Source organism: Mirounga angustirostris, unplaced genomic scaffold, assembly GCF_029215605.1.
Source record: "Mirounga angustirostris isolate CCGP_5_RB_7025 unplaced genomic scaffold, mMirAng1.0.hap1 SCAF_12, whole genome shotgun sequence".
NCBI lineage: Eukaryota > Metazoa > Chordata > Mammalia > Carnivora > Phocidae > Mirounga > Mirounga angustirostris.
The window spans coordinates 72,665,929-72,686,996 of NW_026991720.1; the positions used below are offsets into that span (position 1 = coordinate 72,665,929).

The following is a 21,068-nucleotide window of genomic DNA, read 5'->3' on the forward strand; positions in this document are numbered from 1 at the left end:
GACTAAATGCAAATGACAAGCTTGAGCCCCAGGATCACATCTTTCCCTGTTACGTCAGCAGGAATGGGGCCTTTATGAATTCTAAGCCACTGATGTTAAGACCTAGTAGCTAGACAGGCATGGCAAGAGGTGAGGGATTCAGACTGATGACTCTAGTAAAGAAGCAGTGAGGTGGCTGGAATGGTAGATAAAGAGAGTTAGAAGCTATGTAAGGCGAGGAATGGAACTGGAAGTTTGAAGTAGAGCCAGCTATAAGGCAGTGTTCCCTACCTTTTTCTTAGGTGTTTCATGTGACTACTGTGTAATGCTGAAGGGGGGCCAGGCAGAGAGGGAGAGAAGAAATGCAAAGTTGAAGTCTTCCCTTCCTTTACCTACTTTCTTTTTTTTTTTTTTTTGAAAGAGTTTATTTATTTATTTGAGAGAGAGAATGAGAGACAGAGAGCATGAGAAGGAGGAGCGTCAGAGGGAGAAGCAGACTCCTTGCTGAGCAGAGAGCCTGATGCGGGACTCGATCCCGGGACTCCAGGATCATGACCTGAGCCGAAGGCAGTCGCTTAACCAACTGAGCCACCCAGGCGCCCCGCTTTACCTACTTTCTATCTTGCTAACTGTCCCCCTCAGTCAGTTGCCAGTACTGCAAACCCTACAGCTAAACAACATTGTCTGAGGAAACAATGGAAGCCTGTGAAAGAGGACAACACTGGGGGGTCTGCAGCACTGAGAATGGACAGAGCCTAAGTAAAGCATGAAGGACAGGAAAACATCATATCGAGATCCAACTTGGTGCTCAATAGTGTCTAAGTCTGATAGTTGAGACTGTCTGTATCAGCCATTAGCCACCGGATCAACAATTTAGTGATACCTCTATTAAGACTTATAAGAATATCTAAATCATTTTTTCTCTTTTTATTTCCTCCTATACACTTCATAAAATGTGGTTTGGAATTTTAATTTTATTCCTTAGTATCTGGTAACTTTCTTTCACCTTCTTATACTACTGCATTTGATTGATTTTTCTTTCTTGATTCATTCCCTACCATTCCCACTAGCCTACTCAATTGCTATGATCTTCCTTTCTTTTTACAAATAAATATTAATTGTGAAACTCTATGTTTGCAATATTAAAATAATTATATTTAGCAACATCCTCAAAGTATACAAAAAACACAAATTCCATAAATAACACTGGTCCCAAATTACCATTTATATTTATCTCCTACTCATGAACTATCTCTCTGAAATTATAAAAATAAAAATACAAATGATACTTACCCCACTAGGCCTATATCAGCTATAAGTTTTAGATCAAGGTGAATGACTCGTTTCTGGCCTTTCAGTGGTAAGAAATTAGTGAGTAATTTACCGCCAAGACCTCCTTCAGCTACCAAAATTCTGTCTTTCTCTTTATTGAGCTCTCCTTAAAAAGACAGAAAAAGATACTTAGAACAAAGATTACTAAGTGAGGTTAATCATTAACGACATTTTTCGTTCAGAAATAGATGCCAAAAAATTCCAATTTATAAATCTCAAGAACTATATCTTTACAATAATCTTAAATCTAGCAGTTAATTTTGAACGTTTTTAAAAAAGATTTATTTATTATTTGAGAGAGAGAGAGCGCCTGAGTGAGCACCTGCACACTGGGGGGAGGGGGAGGGCCAGAGAGAGAGGGAGAATCTCAAGCAGACTCCCCGCTGAGTGAGGAGCCTCACACAGGGCTTGATCCCAGGACCCTGAGCTGAAGTCAAGAGTCAGACGCACAACCAACTGAGCCACCCAAGTGCCCCTTAAACAACTTCTTTTTCCCCTTGAACAACTTTATATAAAGTTTTCAAAATCTCTTATAAATTAGCAGTTAAAATAGTTTTTAAAAAATTTAAAGAGGAGCTATTCCCCACAGCTCCCAAACAATTTTAGAAAATATGTAAACTTTTCACAACCTTAGAATCTACAATACAGGGGCGCCTGGGTGGCTCAGTCATTAAGTGTCTGCCTTCGGCTCAGGTGATGGTCCCAGGGTCCTGGGATCGAGCCCCACATCCAGGTCCCTGCTCTGCGGGAAGCCTGCTTCTCCCTCTCCCACTCCTCCTGCTTGTGTTCCCTCTTTCATTGTCTCTGTCAAATAAATAAATAAAATCTTAAAAAAAAAAAGAATCTACAATACACTTACCTATAATTTTACCATTTTCATCAGTTACTGAAATACCCACGGGTACAGGAATTTCACAGTCTTTTCCTTTAGACCCTTTCAGTGCACTAACTCTACAAAAAAATAAAGCTAAATTAAAATAGGGAAAACCCACTATATTGAATGGACTATACTCAAGCAAATATAATGGTTTACAAAGACTAGCAACCAGCTTGTCTTGTTAATGCAGATGTTAAATGGCCAAATATCAGAGGAAGAGAAAATTATCGCTATTTATTTGCATTCTAGACTACCATATAAAAACAATAAAAATAAAATAAAAACAAGTAATAATAATAATAGGTAATGATTTAAGTTACCAAGCTAACTGCCAAGCCATTTTAACTCATAATGAACTAAAATATTATATGCCTAAAATAGAGAGATCATTGCTATAACACAAAGAAGCTAGAAAAAAAATGGAAAATCCATTAAGTAACAAACATTTTAACAAATTGACCTCAAATAAGAGTACTTTAGTTATAAGAGACTCATCTAGCTACTCTCACATTGCTCATGATAGAATTAATTGGTACAAACTTTAGCAATTCTACTTCTGGAAATTTATCCTAAAAAAAATAACTGAACAATCATGTAAAACACTATATACACAGGATATATATTACATTGTGACTATAACAGTGAAAAAAGTCTATAATTACTTAAATAAATGAATGCCAAAAAAGTTATTTCCAATAGTATTTTAGTATGCAGCCATTCTGAACAATTCTCTGGCATGGAAAAAAAATGTTAAGAGAAAAGAAAAGGCTGGAAAATATTGTGCTCTCATTTTTGTACCCCCAAATTTTATATACATCCACATAATTACAAGCTAACTGCTACAAGTCATTTTGCATAAACATATAGAAAAGACTTAGGAAAGTCAAGAAAAGATTAATAGTGGTTATATATGGGTGGAAGAATTACAGGTGATTTGACTTTTTTTTCAAATTTTTTAATTTTATCTGATATTTTTACAATGAGCTTGAATAACCTTTATGTAGAGATAAAATGAAGAAAAATATACAAACAAAAAGATTATACAATTACACAATGATAACCACATTAAGGCTATTATATAATCATCTACCACTTATTCAGCCAATAATATGTACCAGGCACTATTAAAAGCTTTATTTATATTAGCTTAAGATTCGGGACAATCCTATGAAATAGGTACTGTTATTTTTTTAAAAGTTTTTATTTTATTTTTTTATTATTTTTTTGTAAAGATTTTATTTGACAGAGACACAGTGAGAAGAAACACAAGCAGGGGGAGTGGAGAGGGAGAAGAAGGCTTTCTGCGGAGCAGGGAGCCCGATGTAGGGCTCGATCCCAGGACCCTGGGACCATGACCTGAGCCGAAGGCAGATGCTTAACCACTGAGCCACCCAGGCATCCCTATGTTTTTAAAGTTTTAAAATTCCAGTTAATTAACATACAGTATATTAGTTTCAGGTGTTCAGATTCAACACCTACATATAATGCCCGGTGCTCATCACAAGTGCACTCCTTAATCCTCATCACCTATTTTACCCATCCCCCCGCCCACCTCCCCTCTAGTAACTGTCAGTTTGCTCTCTAGTCTATTTCTTGGTGTGCCTCTCTCTTTTCCCCTATGCTCATTTGTTTTATTTCTTAAATTCCACACATGAGTAAAACCATATATTTGTCTTTCTCTGATGTATTTCACTTAGCATAATACTCTCTAGCTCCATCCACATCCTTGCAAATGGCAAGATCTTATTCTTTTTTATGGCTGAATAATATTCCATTATATATGTATACCGTACCTTCTTTATCCATTCATCAGTTAATGGACATTTGGGCTCTTTCTGTAATTTGGATATTGTTGATAATGCTACTATAAACATCAGGGTGCATGTATCCCTTCAAATTAGTATTTTTGTATTTTGGGGGTAAATACCCAGTAGTGTGATCACTGGATTATAGGGTGCTATTTTTAATTTTCTGAGGAACCTCCATATTGTTTTCCAGAGTGGCTGCATCAGTGTGCATTCCTACCAATAGTGTAAGAGGGCTCCCCTTTCTCTACATCCTCGCCAACACCAGTTGTTTCCTGTGTTGTTAATTTTAGCCATTCTGACTAGTATGAGGCGATATCTCATTGTGGTTGTTATTAGTATTTCCCTGATGATGAGTGATATTGAGCATCTTTTCATATATCTGTTGGTCATCTGTATGTCTTCTTTGGAAAAGACACGTGTTCTGCCCATTTTTTAACTGCGTTATTTTTTTGGATGTTTAGTTTTTATAAGTTCTTCATATTTTTTGGATACTAACACTTTATCAGATATGTCATTTGCAAATATCTTCTCACTCCATAAGTTGCCTTTTAGTTTTGTGGGTTGTGTGCTTCACTGTGCTTTTTATTTTTATGAAGTCCCAATAGTTTATTTTTGCTTTTGTTTCCCTTGCCTTAGGAGACAATCTAGTAAGAAGTTGCCTTGGCCAATGTCAAAGAGGTTACTGCCTGTGTTCTTCTCTAGGATTTTAATGGTTTCCTGCCTCACATTTAGATCTCTAATCCATTTTGAATTTATTGTTGTGTATGGTGTAAGAAAGTGGTCCAGTTTCATTCTTTTTTCATGCTGCTGTCCCGCTTTCCTTACATAATTTGTTGAAGAAACTTTCTTTTCACTGGATACGCTTTCCTGCTTTTTCCAAGATGAACTGATCTATAGTTGTAGGTTCATTTCTGGATTTTCTATTCTGTTCCACTGAGCTATGTGTCTGTTTTTGTGCCAGGACCATACTGATCACTACAACTTTGTAATAAACTTGAAGTCCAGAATTGTGATGCCTCCAGCTTTGCTTTTCTTTTTTTAAGACTGCTTTGGCTATTTGGGGTCTTTGTGGTTCCAAACAAATTTTAGGATTATTTGTTCTAGCTCTATGAAAAATACTGTTAGTATGTTGATAGGGATTGCATTAAATATGTAGATTGCTTTGCATAATATAGACATTTTAACATTGTTCTTCCAATCCATAAGCATGGAATGTTTTTCCATTTCTCTGTGTCATCTTCAATTTCTTTCATCAGTATTTTATAGTTTTCAGAATACAGACTTTTTACCTCTTTCGTTAGGTTGATTTGTAACTATCTTATGGTTTTTGGTGCAACTGTAAATGGGACTGATTCCTTGATTTCTCTTTCTGCTGTTTCATTACTGGTATACAGAAATGCAGATTTCTGTACATTGATTTTGTATCATGCGACTTTACTGAATTCCTGTATCAGTTCTGGCAGTTTTTTGGTAGAGTCTTAGCAATCTTAGAGAAAATCTTACAGGTTTTCTACACAGAGTATCAGGTCATCTGCAAATAGTAAAGTTTGACTTCTTCCTTGCTGATTCGGATGCTTTTTATTTTTTTGTTGTCTGACTGCTGTGGCTAGGACTTCCAGTACTATATTCACTAACAGTGGTGAGAGTGGACATCCCTGTTTTGTTCCTGATTGTAGAGGAAAAGTTCTCAGATTTTCCCCATTAAGGACAGTATTGGCTGTGGGTTTTTTGTATCTGGCCTTTGTGATGTTGAGGTATATTCCCTCTATACCTACTTTGTTGAGGGTTTTTATCATAAATGGATGTTGTACTTCATCAAATTGCTTTTTCTGCATCTTTTGAAAGGATCATATGGTTCTTATTCTTTCATTTATTTATTATTTTTTTTAAAAGACTTTATTTATTTATTTGAGAGAGAGAGAATAAGAGAGAGCACATGAGAGGGGGGAGGGTCGGAGGGAGAAGCAGACTCCCCGCCGAGCAGGGAGCCCGATGCGGGACTCGATCCCGGGACTCAAGGATCATGACCTGAGCCGAAGGCAGTCGCTTAACCAACTGAGCCACCCAGGCGCCCAGTTGGAAGTTTTTTCATTACTGATTCAATTTCTCTGCTGGTTATCAATCTATTCAAAGTTTCTGTTTCTTCCTGTTTCAGTTTTGATAGTTTATGTTTCTACGAATTTATCCATTTCTTCCAGGTTGTCCAATTTGTTGGCATATAGTTTTTCATAATATTCTCTTAGAATTATTTGTATTTCTGTGGTGTTGGTTGTTATTTCTCCTCTCTCATTTGTGATTTTATTTATTTGGGTCCTTTCTCTTTTCTTTTTCTTAAGTCTGGCTAGGGGTTTGTCAATTTTATTAATTTTTTCAAAGAGAAATAGGTACTATTATTATCCCTACTTTATAGTTGAAGAAACAGACACTTTTAGGGGCACCTGGGTGGCTCAGTCATTAAGCGTCTGCCTTCGGCTCAGGTCGTGATCCCAGGGTCCTGGGATCGAGCCCCGCATCAGGCTCCCTGCTCGGCGGGAAGCCTGCTTCTCCCTCTCCAGCTCCCCCTGCTTGTATTCCCTCTCTCGCTGTGTCTCTCTCTGTCAAATAAATAAATAAAATCTTAAAAAAAAAAAAAAAAAAGAAACAGACACTTTTATACAGATCTTAAACACTTTAAAGGTATTTACATGTTGAAGGCATGGCTTCTTCAGAGCAGGAGTTTTCAATTTTCAACTGCAACTCAGTAAGAAATGATACAGTCATTCATATATATGTATATATACATATATACATACATATACATGTACACACACAAATCATATATATATATATATATGACTTTAAAGTTTTGTGAAACCGTACTTACTATGTGATACGTACTAATGTTTCCTATTCTACTTTTTATATGAAATCTAATAAATTGATTTTACAACCCTAAGGCAATGTTTTTCAAAATGCAATTATAGTCAGCACTTAAAACGAGATAGGTGATTGCTGTACAGCAATATGAATGTAGTACAATGCCACAGAACTGTACACATTAAAATGGTAAATTTCATGTTATGTATATTTTCCCAAAATAAAGGAAAACAACAATGTACAATATGCCACAGAACAGAAAACAGAGATAATACAAATGTTTGGGTAAAAGTATAAAATGTTTCTCAGTATGGGTGGCACTAAAAATGGTTTGAAACTACCATATTAAAGAATTGAAAGACACAGTCTAAAAACACTACTTGAGAGTACTTAAAAGGGAGTCTAATAGTTGAGCTCTTTTTCCCATGATTAACTTCTTCATATCCCAAAAACTAAAGCACATAAACAAATCTTTCAAGGAAAAGAAGAGAAGGGAGTTGAGATTTATACTCAATAGGGAACAATCTCTGTAGATGGAAGGAAGTGAGCTTCGTTTGAAAAACAGAAAATGAGGAGAGGTGGGAGTAGGTGCGAGGGGTGAGACTGTACTGAGAAAGCTCGGTTGTTTGGAGTAAGGACACAGCCTGGTTGGAAAGCACATTCTTGAGGTAAAAGGGGAGATAAATGAGGCAATGTGTAGATACCAGTATATAAAAAAACTCCCTTGTATTAAATATTAAACTCCAAATACATATTTCAAAAAGTTAAAATACCAACTTTCAAATCAATCATTTATGATTTTAACTAACTTATACAATGCTTTTGCACTGCAATTTACATAGCAATACCTTAAAATCACAGCATGATATACCATACCCCATTGTATGAGTTCATCTTTGAGTCTACTACATGTAATATATTGTTTTGGTATCTTGTTTACACTTGACCCTCAAAAAGTGTGTGCTGAATTGAACAAAATAGACACTCTGTTACCACTGCAAAATGAAAATAAATGATAGCTCAATTTCATCATCCAAGAATCTCATCCTTTGGTCCTATTGCCAGAAACAAAACGTCATATAAGGTAACTTGCAAAACTCTTGTAGATTTCTGAATATTGATAAAAAACAACATTGAACAATTGATTATAAAAATAACATTGAACATTGCATGCCATAGCGGGCCATAAAAATGCATCTTAGATGTGACTGCAGGGAACATCAAAGACCTATGGCCCCAGCTGGTATGCTCTGAAATCTTAAAGAGATGATGCTTCCCACAGTCTACTTCCAGCCAATTACCTGGAACGGCAGGGTTACTAAGGCAGCCCCTTTGTAGGAGACAAGGATTCCTCTGATTGGCAACTTCTGCTTAAGGAGTCACCATCAGCTTTGCCTAAACTTTCTCAGAACTGTACAATGGACTAAAACTTTGCCCTTCCCTCTCTCCTTCATAAGGCTTAGACTTGCACAGTGGTCCGATAACTTTCCCAACTTCCTTCAGGTCCCTCCCCAATTTGCCTTTATAGATGTTTTCCCCATAAATCTCTTATTCATCAAATCCTACTTTGGTACCTGCTTCTTGTAGGACCCAAATAGAGACATAAGATGGCATAATTCATAAAACTATAAAATAGTTCATTCAAATTCTGGCATTCAGTAAGTTTATTCAACTTCTTGGCTTAATCAACCTGAACTCCACAAGATAAATAAGACTGTTACCTCCTCCTTTAAATTCTTCCCTAGCTCCCATGACATTAAGTCTCTCCTGACTCTCTATTTTAGATCACACCTTCTGTTTCTTTTCCTTAAATGTTGGTGAATAACAGAATTTGATCCTCGATCCTTTTCTCTTCTGTAATGCACTTACTCAAGTCCATGCTTATGATCAATAAATTTATCTCTAGACCTGACCATATTCCTGAATCACAGACCTGTATTTCAAGTGCTTACTGACATCTCCAAGGGCCTTTCACAACTCCCTTTTTCTACATCTCAGATGCCACTTTCTACTGCAGTCCTTCTCAAAGAATGATACTATCATCTACCCACTCCTCAAGTCAAAACCAGGAAGTCATCCTTGATTTATCATTCTCTTTCAATACTCCATCAATCACGAAGTCTTATTTATTTTACTTCTTTAATATAGTTCCAATCCACCCATTTCTGTCAATCTAATTCATCACTGAACTAATGTTAACTGAGTATCTACTATGTACCAATCACTGTACTAGATATCTGGGAAGAAATGATGATCTAAACTGTTATGTTCCCTGTCCTCATGGACCTCAATGGTAGTCTGGCAAGAGAGCAGACATTGATCAAATACATGAGAAAATGGAAAATTATAACTGACAAGTCTTATGAATTAGAACTTAGACATGTGAGTTCATATTGGAATCCTGACCTAAACAAGGAGATCAGGAAAAACTTGAGCTTAAATCCAAAGGAGTCATAGGAGGCAGCTGGATGAAGGGGAGGAAAAAGCATTACAGAAAAGATAACACAAACAAAAGCCCAGTGATAGAAGACAAATACCAGTATAAGATACTAAAAGAAAGCCAACATGGCTGGAATGCAGAACACACAGAACATAGAGGGAGATGAAACTAGAATGATGGGTATAGGCCAGACACTGTGAACTTCATCATTTCTGAAATATTGCAGTATTCTCCAAATTGATCTCTTGTCTCTAGTCTCAATCAACACCTCTAATTCATTAACCAATTAACCCTAGGGTGATTTTTCTAAGACATTAATTTATTAATGTCACTTGCCTATTTAAAATCCTTCAATGACTCCCCATCACTCTAAGATAATCTTCAAACTCTGTAACACAGCATATCAGGCTCTTCATGATCTGGACTATAATGTCTTTATTTTAAAATGAGCCACCCCATTTGTACCACAGTTATGCTAGAAATAAGTATTATTTCACCAAACAGTTTGTTCCCTCCTAATGCACTGCCTTTATAAATGTTGTACACTTGCCAACACACCTTTTCCTGCCTTGATTATCTGGCAAAGTTCTATTCCCCTTTCAAGACTTGGTTCAAGCACCACTTCCAAAATAGATAACTGAGTAAGATTTTTCTTCAATATCTTTGTAACGAAAGAAAAAGTTCTTTTCCTATTTTGAGGGCGGCATAATATGTTCCATAAAAAATAACAAAAATTTACAAAAAATAAACGGAAGGTTTTGATGTCACAGAGAGAAGACCAAACAAGCCAAAGGAAAATACACAAGGGACTTATGAGTGAAACAGGCTCTGAATCTTAAGATCCTGGTAGAACTATCGGTGATGGTAGGGTGGGTAGAACAGCTGAGATTTGAAAAAGGTTTCCTAAAGATTGCTAAAAATTTAATTTTAGAAGAAAACAGTGGAGATTCAGACCATTTTTCTGAAGTGCAAAAGAATATAAACAGACACTGAGAGAAGAAAAGGATAAAAATGTTTTAAAACTCCAAAACATTCCTTAGTATCTACCTTTTATCTTTACTAGAGTCGAGACAATTATTGTAGACTTTTGCTCATTTACAAATATAGACTATACTTTCCTTCAAATTACCAGTTCAATTTTGATCTTCTAACTTTTTTTTTCCTCTGGGAGGGATTAATTTTCTAAAATCAAAGTCATTCAGTAAATACTTACCGACTATTTGCTCCTTCTCCAGCCACAAACCGTTTCTGAGGATATTTGTCTTTAAGTTGTTTCAAAGTCATTTTGTTATGGGCTACAACCCAGACGTCACCACCTTTTCCACCTTCTCCACCTAAGCGAGGGTAACCCATTCCACCACTTCCTCCTCTGGTGAAGAGTCTTAGGTTATCAATGAAGTTTCCATACTTAAAAAAGAGAAAGAGATCATTTGTATACCAAACATGCTTACCAAGTTAGAACACCTAATCCTCTGTTACCACTAAAGCTCCGAAAAAAATCAATATAGGCTTTCTGAATGTCAAATCCATAGTCTTTTCTTAGTTCACCTCTGGTCTGACCTCCCTTTCCCATTTGATTAACTCTCTTAAGATCTTTTTTTCGGGGCGCCTGGGTGGCTCAGTCGTTAAGCGTCTGCCTTCGGCTCAGGTCATGATTTCAGAGTCCTGGGATCGAGCCTCGCATCGGACTCCCTGCTCAGCGGGAAGCCTGCTTCTCCCTCTCCCACTCCCCCTGCTTGTGCTCCCTCTCTCACTGTGTCTCTGTCAAATAAATAAAATCTTAAAAAAAAAAAAAGATCTTTTTCAATTGTCAATTGTTGTCCCACTTTCTGTCTCAAGGTTTCTGACCCCGTCCCACTTTTTTTTTTTAAGATTTTATTTATTTACTTACTTTATTTAGAGAGTGCATGTGCGTGCAAGCACAGGGGAGGGGCAGAGGGAGAGGGAGAGAGAGAATCTCAAGCAGACTCCACGCTCAGCGGGGAGCCCAATGCAGGGCTTGATCTCATGACCCTGAGATCGTGAGCTGAGGTGAAATCAAGAGTTGGACACTTAACCAACTGAGCCACCCAGATGCCCCTGTCCTACTTTTCAATCAAGACTTTCTCTTCCAGATGATATCAGACTATACCAGTTAACTATCACCTAGGTAAGATATTATCTATGTCTAGTCTGTTGGACATCTCCATCAGGAGGTAAGCTTAATAGTCTAAAGCAACCAAGAGCAAGATCTGCATTTAATTTATATTTGAAACCTCTCAAATATGCAACTTTTTCTTAGATACTAGTTGAAAGGATAATAGTCACCTTAGATACATAATAACATGGCAAAATCAAACTTTTCCTCAGGTAAATTCTGTTCCCCCAATATTCTCTCAAATAATGGAACCGCAGTTTATCTAGTCATTGAGTCTACATTGGGGAATCTCTGACTATACCTGCTTCTTTTCTCAAAGCTCTATTACCTATTTCTCCTTTCTGGTACAAGTGCCTTAGTATTTTGACCATTACATTGGCTCCTAAAATGCTCTTGCAATGTCTAATCATTCCTTTGACTCAGCCTTTGTCCTGCTGCCTGAGATATTTTTCTGAAAACAAATCTGATCTCTACTTATATTTCTCCCTACTCAAAAACCATTCATGTTTTTTTGTTATGGCTGTTTATAAAATAAAGTCTAAAATTCTCAGCAGTAAAAGTTCTTAACTGGGGCGCCTGGGTGGCTCAGTTGTTAAGCATCTGTCTTTGGCTCAGGTCAAGATCTCAGGGTCCTGGGATTGAGCCCCGCATTGGGCTCCCTGCTCGGCGGGAAGCCTGCTTCTCCCTCTCCCACTCCCCCTGCTTGTGTTCCCTCTCTAGCTGTCTCCCTCTCTGTCAAATAAATAAAATTTTTAAAAAACCTTAAAAAAAATTAACTTACTCTTCCAGTTTCATTTTCACTTGTCCAACCTCTACCTCTCCTTCCTCTCTTTGCTCTGTACTACATAATCTACTATCACATTTCCATGCCACTCTGCTCATACTTTTCCTCCACTGTCATTTGTTCTTTTCTATCATAAGCCCACCCAAATCTCACATTTTCTGATGTCTTTCTTTATTCCTCTAGTCAACACTTAGCACTGACTTTGCTGGGCTCTCTCAGCAATTAGATCATATCTTTATTATTATGCATTTTGAAATCTTACACTGCATTTAGTATTTACTTGTTTTCCTCACTAAACTTCTGCAGGTAAAGATCCTATGTACTAGCCTCTCAAACTATCAAAATTCCTTACAGAGTAATTTCTTAAATTCATGGTCTTTAGTCACTTAGCATAGGTTAAGTATCAAAAACATCTGGGAGCTTTTTCCAAAATATGTATAGTCCACTGACCATTCCACTATACTCTGGAGAAGGGGATAAGGATAGTTCTAACCAGGACATTTAGCAAAAGCTTCCTTGGTGATCCTGATGCAGTCTAGAGCTCAGATTGCAATGGATGGGAGCACAAAAAAGATTCAAAGTTCAGGTTTTGAGTATGCAAATACACCCATGACACAGAATGTTGTAAGGGAACAGGGTGGAAGGAATACATAAAAGATGAACTTGAGGGCTAGCCAGAGTATTTTTCTTGGAGGTGAAGAACTTATAATTTGATTCTGCCAGGCTAGATCAGAAATGCGTCACATATAAGTGAATAGATTCCCCTTGTAAACAACATTTAGTGGAGGTGACTGTTCATGGCAGTAAGGCTACACAAGCAGCCTTTCAGAACTGAAACACACACACACAAAAAAAGAAGAAGCAATTTCTTTTTAGCTGAAGAATTAGTTACCTCATATACCCAAATACAACCTTTCACAAGTCTCTTTTCTACTGACTACCTATTTTCTGGAAAATTGAGGACTGGATGAAGTATGATTTAATTTGGGATGCCTGGCTGGCTCAGTCAGTAGAGCCTGCAACTCCTGATCTCAGGGTCCTGAGCTCAAGCTGCACATTGGGTGTAGAGCTTACTGAAAAAACCAAAAATTCCCAAACTCAAAAAAAAAAAAGTATAATTTAATTCAGAAATATTACTAACCATGCCTCTCTCTCCAGTAAAAGAAAGTTTCTGTTTTTAAAGTTCGTTCACTGTGTGACACATTTCTTACTACTCTAGATTCATCATATTCAGAGGTTTAGAAACCAAACTTAAAATGAGTCTCTGACTCTTGTCATTTTTTTTTTTAAAGATTTTATTTATTTATTTGAGAGAGAGAATGAGAGACAGAGAGCACGAGAGGGAAGAGGGCAGAGGGAGAAGCAGACCCCCTGCTGAGCAGGGAGCCCGATGCGGGACTCGATCCCGGGACTCCAGGATCATGACCCGAGCCGAAGGCAGTCGCTTAACCAACTGAGCCACCCAGGCGCCCCTCAAAAGAGCCAGTCTTTTTTTTTTTTTTTTAAGATTTTATTTATTTATTTGAGAGAGAATGAGAGAGAGCACATGAGAGGGGTGAGGGTCAGAGGGAGAAGCAGACTCCCCGCCGAGCAGGGAGCCCGATGCGGGACTCGATCCCGGGACTCCAGGATCATGACCCGAGCCGAAGGCAGTCGCTTAACCAAATGAGCCACGCAGGCGCCCTGACTCTTGTCATTTTTAATGATGCCAGCAAGCTTCAAAACATTACTAGTAAGACTCTTTAAGATTTTTTCTTTAATTTTGAAGCAACTGTAAATTTTTACAGAAACGATGTCTAAAATGAGCACTGCATAAAAACTGACCTAAATTTCTTGCAAGAAGGCAAGCCAATTACATTATTTTCGTTTCCTGATGAAAAGTAGTTTTTAGAAAGCTCTTAAAAAGAGTGCACTCCAGGAAAACATATATAGGAACAGGCTATGGGTATTATTACCTAAAAGAAGAAAAACAGACTATTTGAGCCAAAAGAAAACGTCAACCTACACGCTATGTATACCATATTGCAAGTCTAAAAGGCAAGCAGGTTTCCCCATCTCCCCATCCCACATGCACACAACTCCCCTGAAGAACCGAAAACCCTATGCCCCCAAACAACCGTCCTAAACCGTGCCAGGTAGATATACTCTTCTCACCCCTCACGGGCCAAGCCTGACTCCCGGAAAAGCTGAGACAACTATAGGAGAACCAAGCAGGAAAGAGGCCCCCAGAAAGAAAAAGGGGAGGGAAGGAGGAAGGAAAGGAGAACCAGAGTTCTCAAGTGGGGCTACAGGCACCAAGCTCTGGGGAACAGGATGAGAAACACCAGTCACGGACCTTTCTGAACCACACGCAACTGCAACGCACCATCACTGCGATTTGCCAGGGCTCACTCCCGCGGAAGGTGTGCGCATCGAGGTAACGCGCGGAATTTTTACGTCACCACCGGCGGTCGGCACTTTTTTTTCCATCGCACGCAGCTGCAGGGACGGCGCATGCGCTGTATGGCGAACTCCCGCGGACACGCGCAGGCGCTGAGCGGTGTGCCTTACTGGTAGGTGGGAGAACTAACCTGTGTAGGGATAAAGCAGCGAAAAACACCGAGAAAATGTTGAGGCGCGCTGAGGCACGGGATAATCAGGTGCAGAGTGGATACCTGAGGAATTAACATTTTGTATGGGATGGCACTGGACACTGAACTGCCTTGCGCGAATTTTTATGCTAATCGAGGTGACCAAAGGTACCACAGTCTTCACTCCGGGCAGCGGAGTGGAAAAAACCAAACCAAACAAAAAAAAAAAACCGCCAACAGACAATAAAGCCAAACGCGTAGAAGTCACAAATTCAATTGCGAAAAAAGAACCCGAAAAGCTGTTCGTTCATTGACGAGTAATCTTTAGTAAATGCTCGGAGACAATGCATCTAAAACTGGGGACACAAATGTCAGGACCTAGGGCTGTAACAATTTCATTGTGTTTAGGGGGGAAGGAAATTTGTCTTAAACAGTGAGACTTTAGCTTCTTGGAGGTGGGTAGACAAGCAAGGCTCTTTCTCCACCTCACATTTAAAGCGCGCCTTTGTGAGAATTAAAAAGCATAACTTCTCCTCAGCCTGAGCAGGACCTGCAGCAGAGGGGCCGCCCTGAAGTCAGCTCCGCCCACCTCCTTTCCCCTCAAGGCCTCGTGCAATTAAAAAAAAAAGTCCACAGCCAAGTTAGGCGGACCCGCACCACACTGCCAGTCTTACTGGAATCTTTCTTAACCACTCAGACTTCATTTCTAGAATTCTATTCGTATTTTTACCCCTCTTTTATGAAAGTGATTATTTGGAAATACAAAATGTGAAAAATATCCCTTTCTGTCTTGATTCCTTTGTTGCTACTGAACCTCACTCCCCCACCAGTCAATAGAGTTGTGGTTGTCGTTTAACCTGTGATTAGTCAGGACGTTAGGCTGTGAGTATGTAGATGCTTAGTTTAATCTTGCTAATATTTGCTGCCATTTAGATTACTATCTTTACTAGGTCTTTCTCTTCTGTCATAGTGTTAAGCCCAATCTACTTATTTATTTTCTAAGTTTTTTTTCTTATTAGTGAACACAGGTCAAAATTATTTTCTTTCCCATAATACATACATGGGAAAATGATAACAGCAAATGAAAAATAAATGAGAAAATGATACTAAAACATCCTAAAATACAGAAGAACATTATGTACTATAAACAAAGGATAAAGTATATTTTCCTTGAACAAAACACAGTCGGAGCCTGAGATATTTATTTTATTTATTTATTTATTTATTTATTTATTTATTTATTTATTTATTTTTTAAAAGATTTTATTTATTTATTTGACAGAGAGAGACAGCAAGAGAGGGAACACAAGCAGGGGGAGTGGGAGAGGGAGAAGCAGGCTTCCCGCTGAGCAGGGAGCCCGATGCGGGGCTCGATCCCAGGACCCTGGGATCATGACCTGAGCCGAAGGCAGACGCTTAACGACTGAGCCACCCAGGCGCCCGGAGCCTGAGATATGTATTATAGCTCTGGTTATCAGATAGTAAAAGAAACAGGAAACTGGAAACTGTCACCTTTAACATGTGCAGCTAAAATGAACACGAAGTGAAATGACCTAAGGTATTATCCAGACCTGATGCAGAGATCATAGTTGGATAGAAATATCACTATCTCTGCCACTGAGAAAACACCACTCTCGTCCCCATGGTTGCTCTGGAGATTATAGGCAAACCATTAAACTCAGTGGCACTAGAGAATTTTGCATAATAGGCATGGTAGTCCCAAATGAGCCACTGGCATACCTCACAATTTGATTTCAAAAAATGTTTAATATAGGGGCGCCTGGGTGGCTCAGTCGGTTAAGCGACTGCCTTCGGCTCAGGTCATGATCCTGGAGTCCCTGGATCGAGTCCCACATCGGGCTCCCTGCTCGGCGGGGAGTCTGCTTCTCCCTCTGACCCTCCCCCCTCTCATGTGCTCTCTCTCTCTCTCATTCTCTCTCACAAATAAATAAAATCTTAAAAAAAAAGTTTAATATAAACTAGAGTTATTCTAATACAAAAATTGTAATAAACATTTTATTTTTGAAGAAATTTAAATTTACAGAGAAGTTACAAAGATAGCCCAAAGAGTTCCCAGCTTGCCCTAATGTTAACATACAACTATTTGTCAAAACTAGGGAATTTGTTGGTACAATACTATAAACTACAGAGTTTATTTGATCTCATTACTTTTTCAACTACAACCTTTTTCTGTTCCAGAATATAATCTTGGATACCACATTAGATTTATTCTGATAAATATTTTAGTGTAGTTATTATTTTAAGTATAAAATGAACAAAGATATAATTAACAAATCTAACATTTTATGATTTTGTACTATATAATTTTGTCAGCAGACTAAAATGAAAATTGTCTAAATTGATTATCTGCTTTGTAGATTATCTAAATTGGTCTTTTGTCTTCTGACCTTCTATTAATTAGATTCCTACCTTTTGTCTATCATGCTTTTGGTTCTGCTGTCCAAGAGAAGTCAAAGTAACTAAGTTAAAGAGTCTGTAATGTGAAACTGTCATCAATTTTCCACCACTCCCTTGGATATTCACTAACTTCCTTGCATTGCCCGCCCCTTCTCCTCTACACCAAAAACTAATTTCCCAAATAAATAAATAAGCCTGTTTCTTTTTATGAGGTAATAACTGTACTCAGATTTGCAGGAAATTTCATCTACAACACATAAGTGAAAGTATAGTGCTATATTATACTATAGTACTATAAAAAACATTTTTATTGTTTTATATTATCTCATTTCTCTCTATTCATATAGTTACTCAGGAGGTAGTTTATGCCAAAATTTGCTATGAGATTAACTTTCTGATACTTCTCAGCATCTACGGTTCTTTTTTTTTTGTATCTGTGGTTTTTTAATGAATATTATAGGTTAGCAAGAAGTAATCATTAGATTGGATTGACTAGTATTTACTAACAAAATGTTTTCTCTCTGCATTTCCTCATCTAGAACCACCCCAACGACAAAATGTTGAAATAATAGTTTGTTTTTAGTGTTCTTAAGCTTCCTTTTCTGCATCTGCACACTATAATTACTTTTTGTTATAGGTACTAAGTACCCTTCTGCTTTCCTCTCACAGTGCCCATCAAAACTGGATCTCAGGCATGAATATGATACCTGTATTTTACAAGCTGACATGATTTTAACTTGGTGCATTAATTCCTTGGGGCATTTACTTTTAGTTTTTATCTCTATTTGTGAAATGAACAAAAGGCCCTAACTTCTACTAAAAGAATTTCAAGCTTTAGTGTGGGAGATCCTCTAGTGGGGGAATATGTGGAAAGAGGAAGGTTTCTTGGTGTCCTCAGTATAACAGAAGGTGGCAGCTTACATTGCTTCTCTAAGATTCATTCTAATCTTAATTATTTTGTTGATTCTATAACGCATTGTTATCAGGCTTCACTAGTTTTCATATACAGAGAAAATAATGTAACCCAAAGGTCTTCTTCACTGTAGCCCTTTATCCATATGATCTCCAGATGTGTTTTTTTCCCTCTTAAACTTATGCATTTGATCATATCAGTGTATTCAAGATCTCCTTATGGTCTCAGAATGACTGCTGTATTTCTAGCCATCATAGCCATGTTCCAGGTGGGAACATTTATAAAGTTGCTTTCTTGGAAGTTTCATTCTTATGTCTCATTGCCATCTCAATCTTGAAATGATTTTTTAAAAAATAAGCTGGCTACATTGTAATCTCCAACTATTTAGATGTCTACATCTTATACTTTTTAATATTTCCTAACAGGGTCCATCTGGCTCAGCCTCAGACTCAATATATACTCCCTGAATATTTGTAATTAATTTATTCTTAAGAAAGACAGTGGCTAGATTGCTAACTCCTACGATATATGAAGTGGGGCATGGAGTTATTTTCCCTTGTTAGCCTTATAATCTCCAAAATTAACATAAATTCTTTTAGTTTCTTGCAGTTAAAAATATTGTTACTCTGAAAATGATTATTAATTGGGGTCTTACACTCAGTGATTAAATCAAGTAAGTTCTCCTAGGTAATAAAGGTAAATAGATTGAACAAATTAGAGCCATATACCTGCTAAACTTTATCTCTCTAGATTAAAATGTCACATTGTCAAAGTGAGGACCTCAGGTCATATAATTATTGCCCTGAAACAAAACCTATGTGAAGAAAAACAGTAGATCTATTGCCTTTCTTCCCAGGGATTTATGGTTTGTTCATTCCTTCACTCATATAACAATTACTGAGTTCCTAATTTATCCTACATGCTCAGATATGGGCTAAGACACTGCCATAGTTACTGGAATAACTAAGCAAGAATAATTAAGCAGAGTAGCTGTGTTAATGAAAGCAAGAAATAAATTCTATTATTTCTGATACCTGAACTCATAGTGAGTGGAGAAACTTATTCCTAATGAGCATGGTTTTGCTTTGCTTTTCATGCACCCTGTTTTTAATTTGAAGAATGTCATCAAAAGGTTATTTTCTTAGAAATATTTATAGAAATCCTAAGAATTGGTTGAATCATGTTTTTAAGACCCCCATTGTCAACTACTTGTACTAGAGAGACAAAAGTATTTTAAGGGGCTTCTACTATACTATGAGTCATTGACTGCTCTCTTTTTAATATTTTCCTTTAATCATCTACAGCTATAAGAATGGCAGTGGAATTATCAGAAGGACCTTTGATAATGCTGCTTCCTGCCCGTCCAAAACAAGAGTGCTCATACAGCAGGAAATTCAGTAATGTATTCAGGATTCTCATTTACCTAACCCATTTTCTTTGTTGCTTGTTACTGATACTCCATAAAGCAATCTCCACCCGCAGTAAAATAGAATTCTTAGATAATTTGAATAATAATTCCAGATAAGGAAATGAATGTTTATATTAACATATTCATGTATTATTTTAAGTCTTTATTACTACCTCATCATAAATTAATCATCTAGAATATTCTCTCCTAGAAGGTGGTATTGTAAGAACATGTAAGTCATTGTCCTATTGTTACCGAAAACCCAAGTTTGGCTGCCTGTCGCTCAAAAGGCCACTACTCAAGAGATGAGTTTTTTTTTGTTTTTTTGTTTTTAAGATTTTATTTATTTATTTGAGAGAGAGAGAATGAGAGACAGAGAGCATGAGAGGGAGGAGGGTCAGAGGGAGAAGCAGACTCCCCGCTGAGCAGGAAGCCCGATGCGGGACTCGATCCCGGGACTCCAGGATCATGACCTGAGCCAAAGGCAGTCGCCCAACCAACTGAGCCACCCAGGCGCCCAAGAGATGAGTTTTGATTGGAAAGGAATATGAACTTTATTCAGGAAGCCAGCTACCGGGGGAGAAGGTGGACTCTTGTCCAAAGGCCAACTCCGAGGTTTCTGCCTGGCCCAGAGATTTTTAAATGGTTTTAATTGGTTAAAGGAGTACAGTGGTCTGTGACACTTCTTGATCACATGCAGACTCGATGATGCCAGCTACAGAGTTATCTCGGTAATCAGAAATTGTGCAAGAAGTTCTGGTTCCTTGGTACCAGGGGGTGGTTTTGCAGGAGTACTCTGTTCTTTCTGCAAAGGAGGGTAAGCTCTATAGATGTGCAGAGGTCAGTAAAGTCATTTGTGTGACCTTAAAAAGAAAAAACATTTTGCTAGAAGATTGCTGGGCTAATCAGAAAGCCAAGGCAGCTTCAAGCCGACTTGCTGGCCTCTGTGGCCTGGGAGTTTGGGTCCCTTATACCCCAAGGTCAGTGGTCTGCAAATCTCAAAGAAGGCAAATGAGTTCTGCTTAAGTGAGCAGGCAAGGAGCATGTTAACTTGAAGCAAGTTAGCCCTTAAGACCAGCTGGAGCGCTGTCACACTACGCATGTGTGTTAGATTATCACTCCATACACAGTAAGCTACAGCTTTAGCATGGAAAAGCATTTGTGGACATTGCACCCATTACGTAGCCTGCATAGGACACATGGCAGAGATTATACTCTGAGAAGGTGAAGAACACATAACTCACTAGAGGATATGGTTGTGTGAACAGAAGTGAAATTAAGAACTTATTTTGCTCAAGAATTGTATAGAACATAAAAAATATATAGTTTTTTTAATCTTTCCTAAGGACCTGATACACTTCAAAGAGATAATTTAAAAAATTGGGTTTGTAATAATTCTGGTTGGATTTTAAATTCATTTATTCATTCAATCTAACTCTTCCAACAGCACTAAGTTTCTCATTTATTTATTTATTTTTTAAAAGATTTTTATTTATTCATTTGACAGAGAGAGACAGAGCGAGAACAGGAACACAAGCAGGGGGAG

The 21,068-nt window shown here is 37.8% G+C and overlaps 1 protein-coding gene across 4 annotated transcripts in view; it reads right to left on the reverse strand.

Annotated features, from left to right (window-relative positions):
- Positions 1-14,717, reverse strand: part of GTPBP10 (GTP binding protein 10) — a 28,977-nt gene extending 14,260 nt beyond the window's left edge. Inside the window, exons 1-5 of one of the 4 annotated variants that reach the window (XM_045864763.3) lie at positions 14,549-14,683; positions 14,038-14,168; positions 10,506-10,699; positions 2,171-2,262; positions 1,273-1,417 (exon numbers count right to left, since the gene is read on the reverse strand). In XM_045864763.3, the coding sequence (XP_045720719.2) occupies positions 1,273-1,417; positions 2,171-2,262; positions 10,506-10,645 (377 nt within the window). In that variant the 5' untranslated portion in view covers positions 10,646-10,699; positions 14,038-14,168; positions 14,549-14,683. Of the gene's footprint in view, positions 1-1,272; positions 1,418-2,170; positions 2,263-10,505; positions 10,700-14,037; positions 14,169-14,548 lie in introns of all 4 variants that reach the window. The other 3 variants (XM_045864762.3, XM_045864761.3, XM_045864764.3) reach the window with 3 other exon arrangements.
- Positions 14,718-21,068: the final 6,351 nt, after the last annotated feature.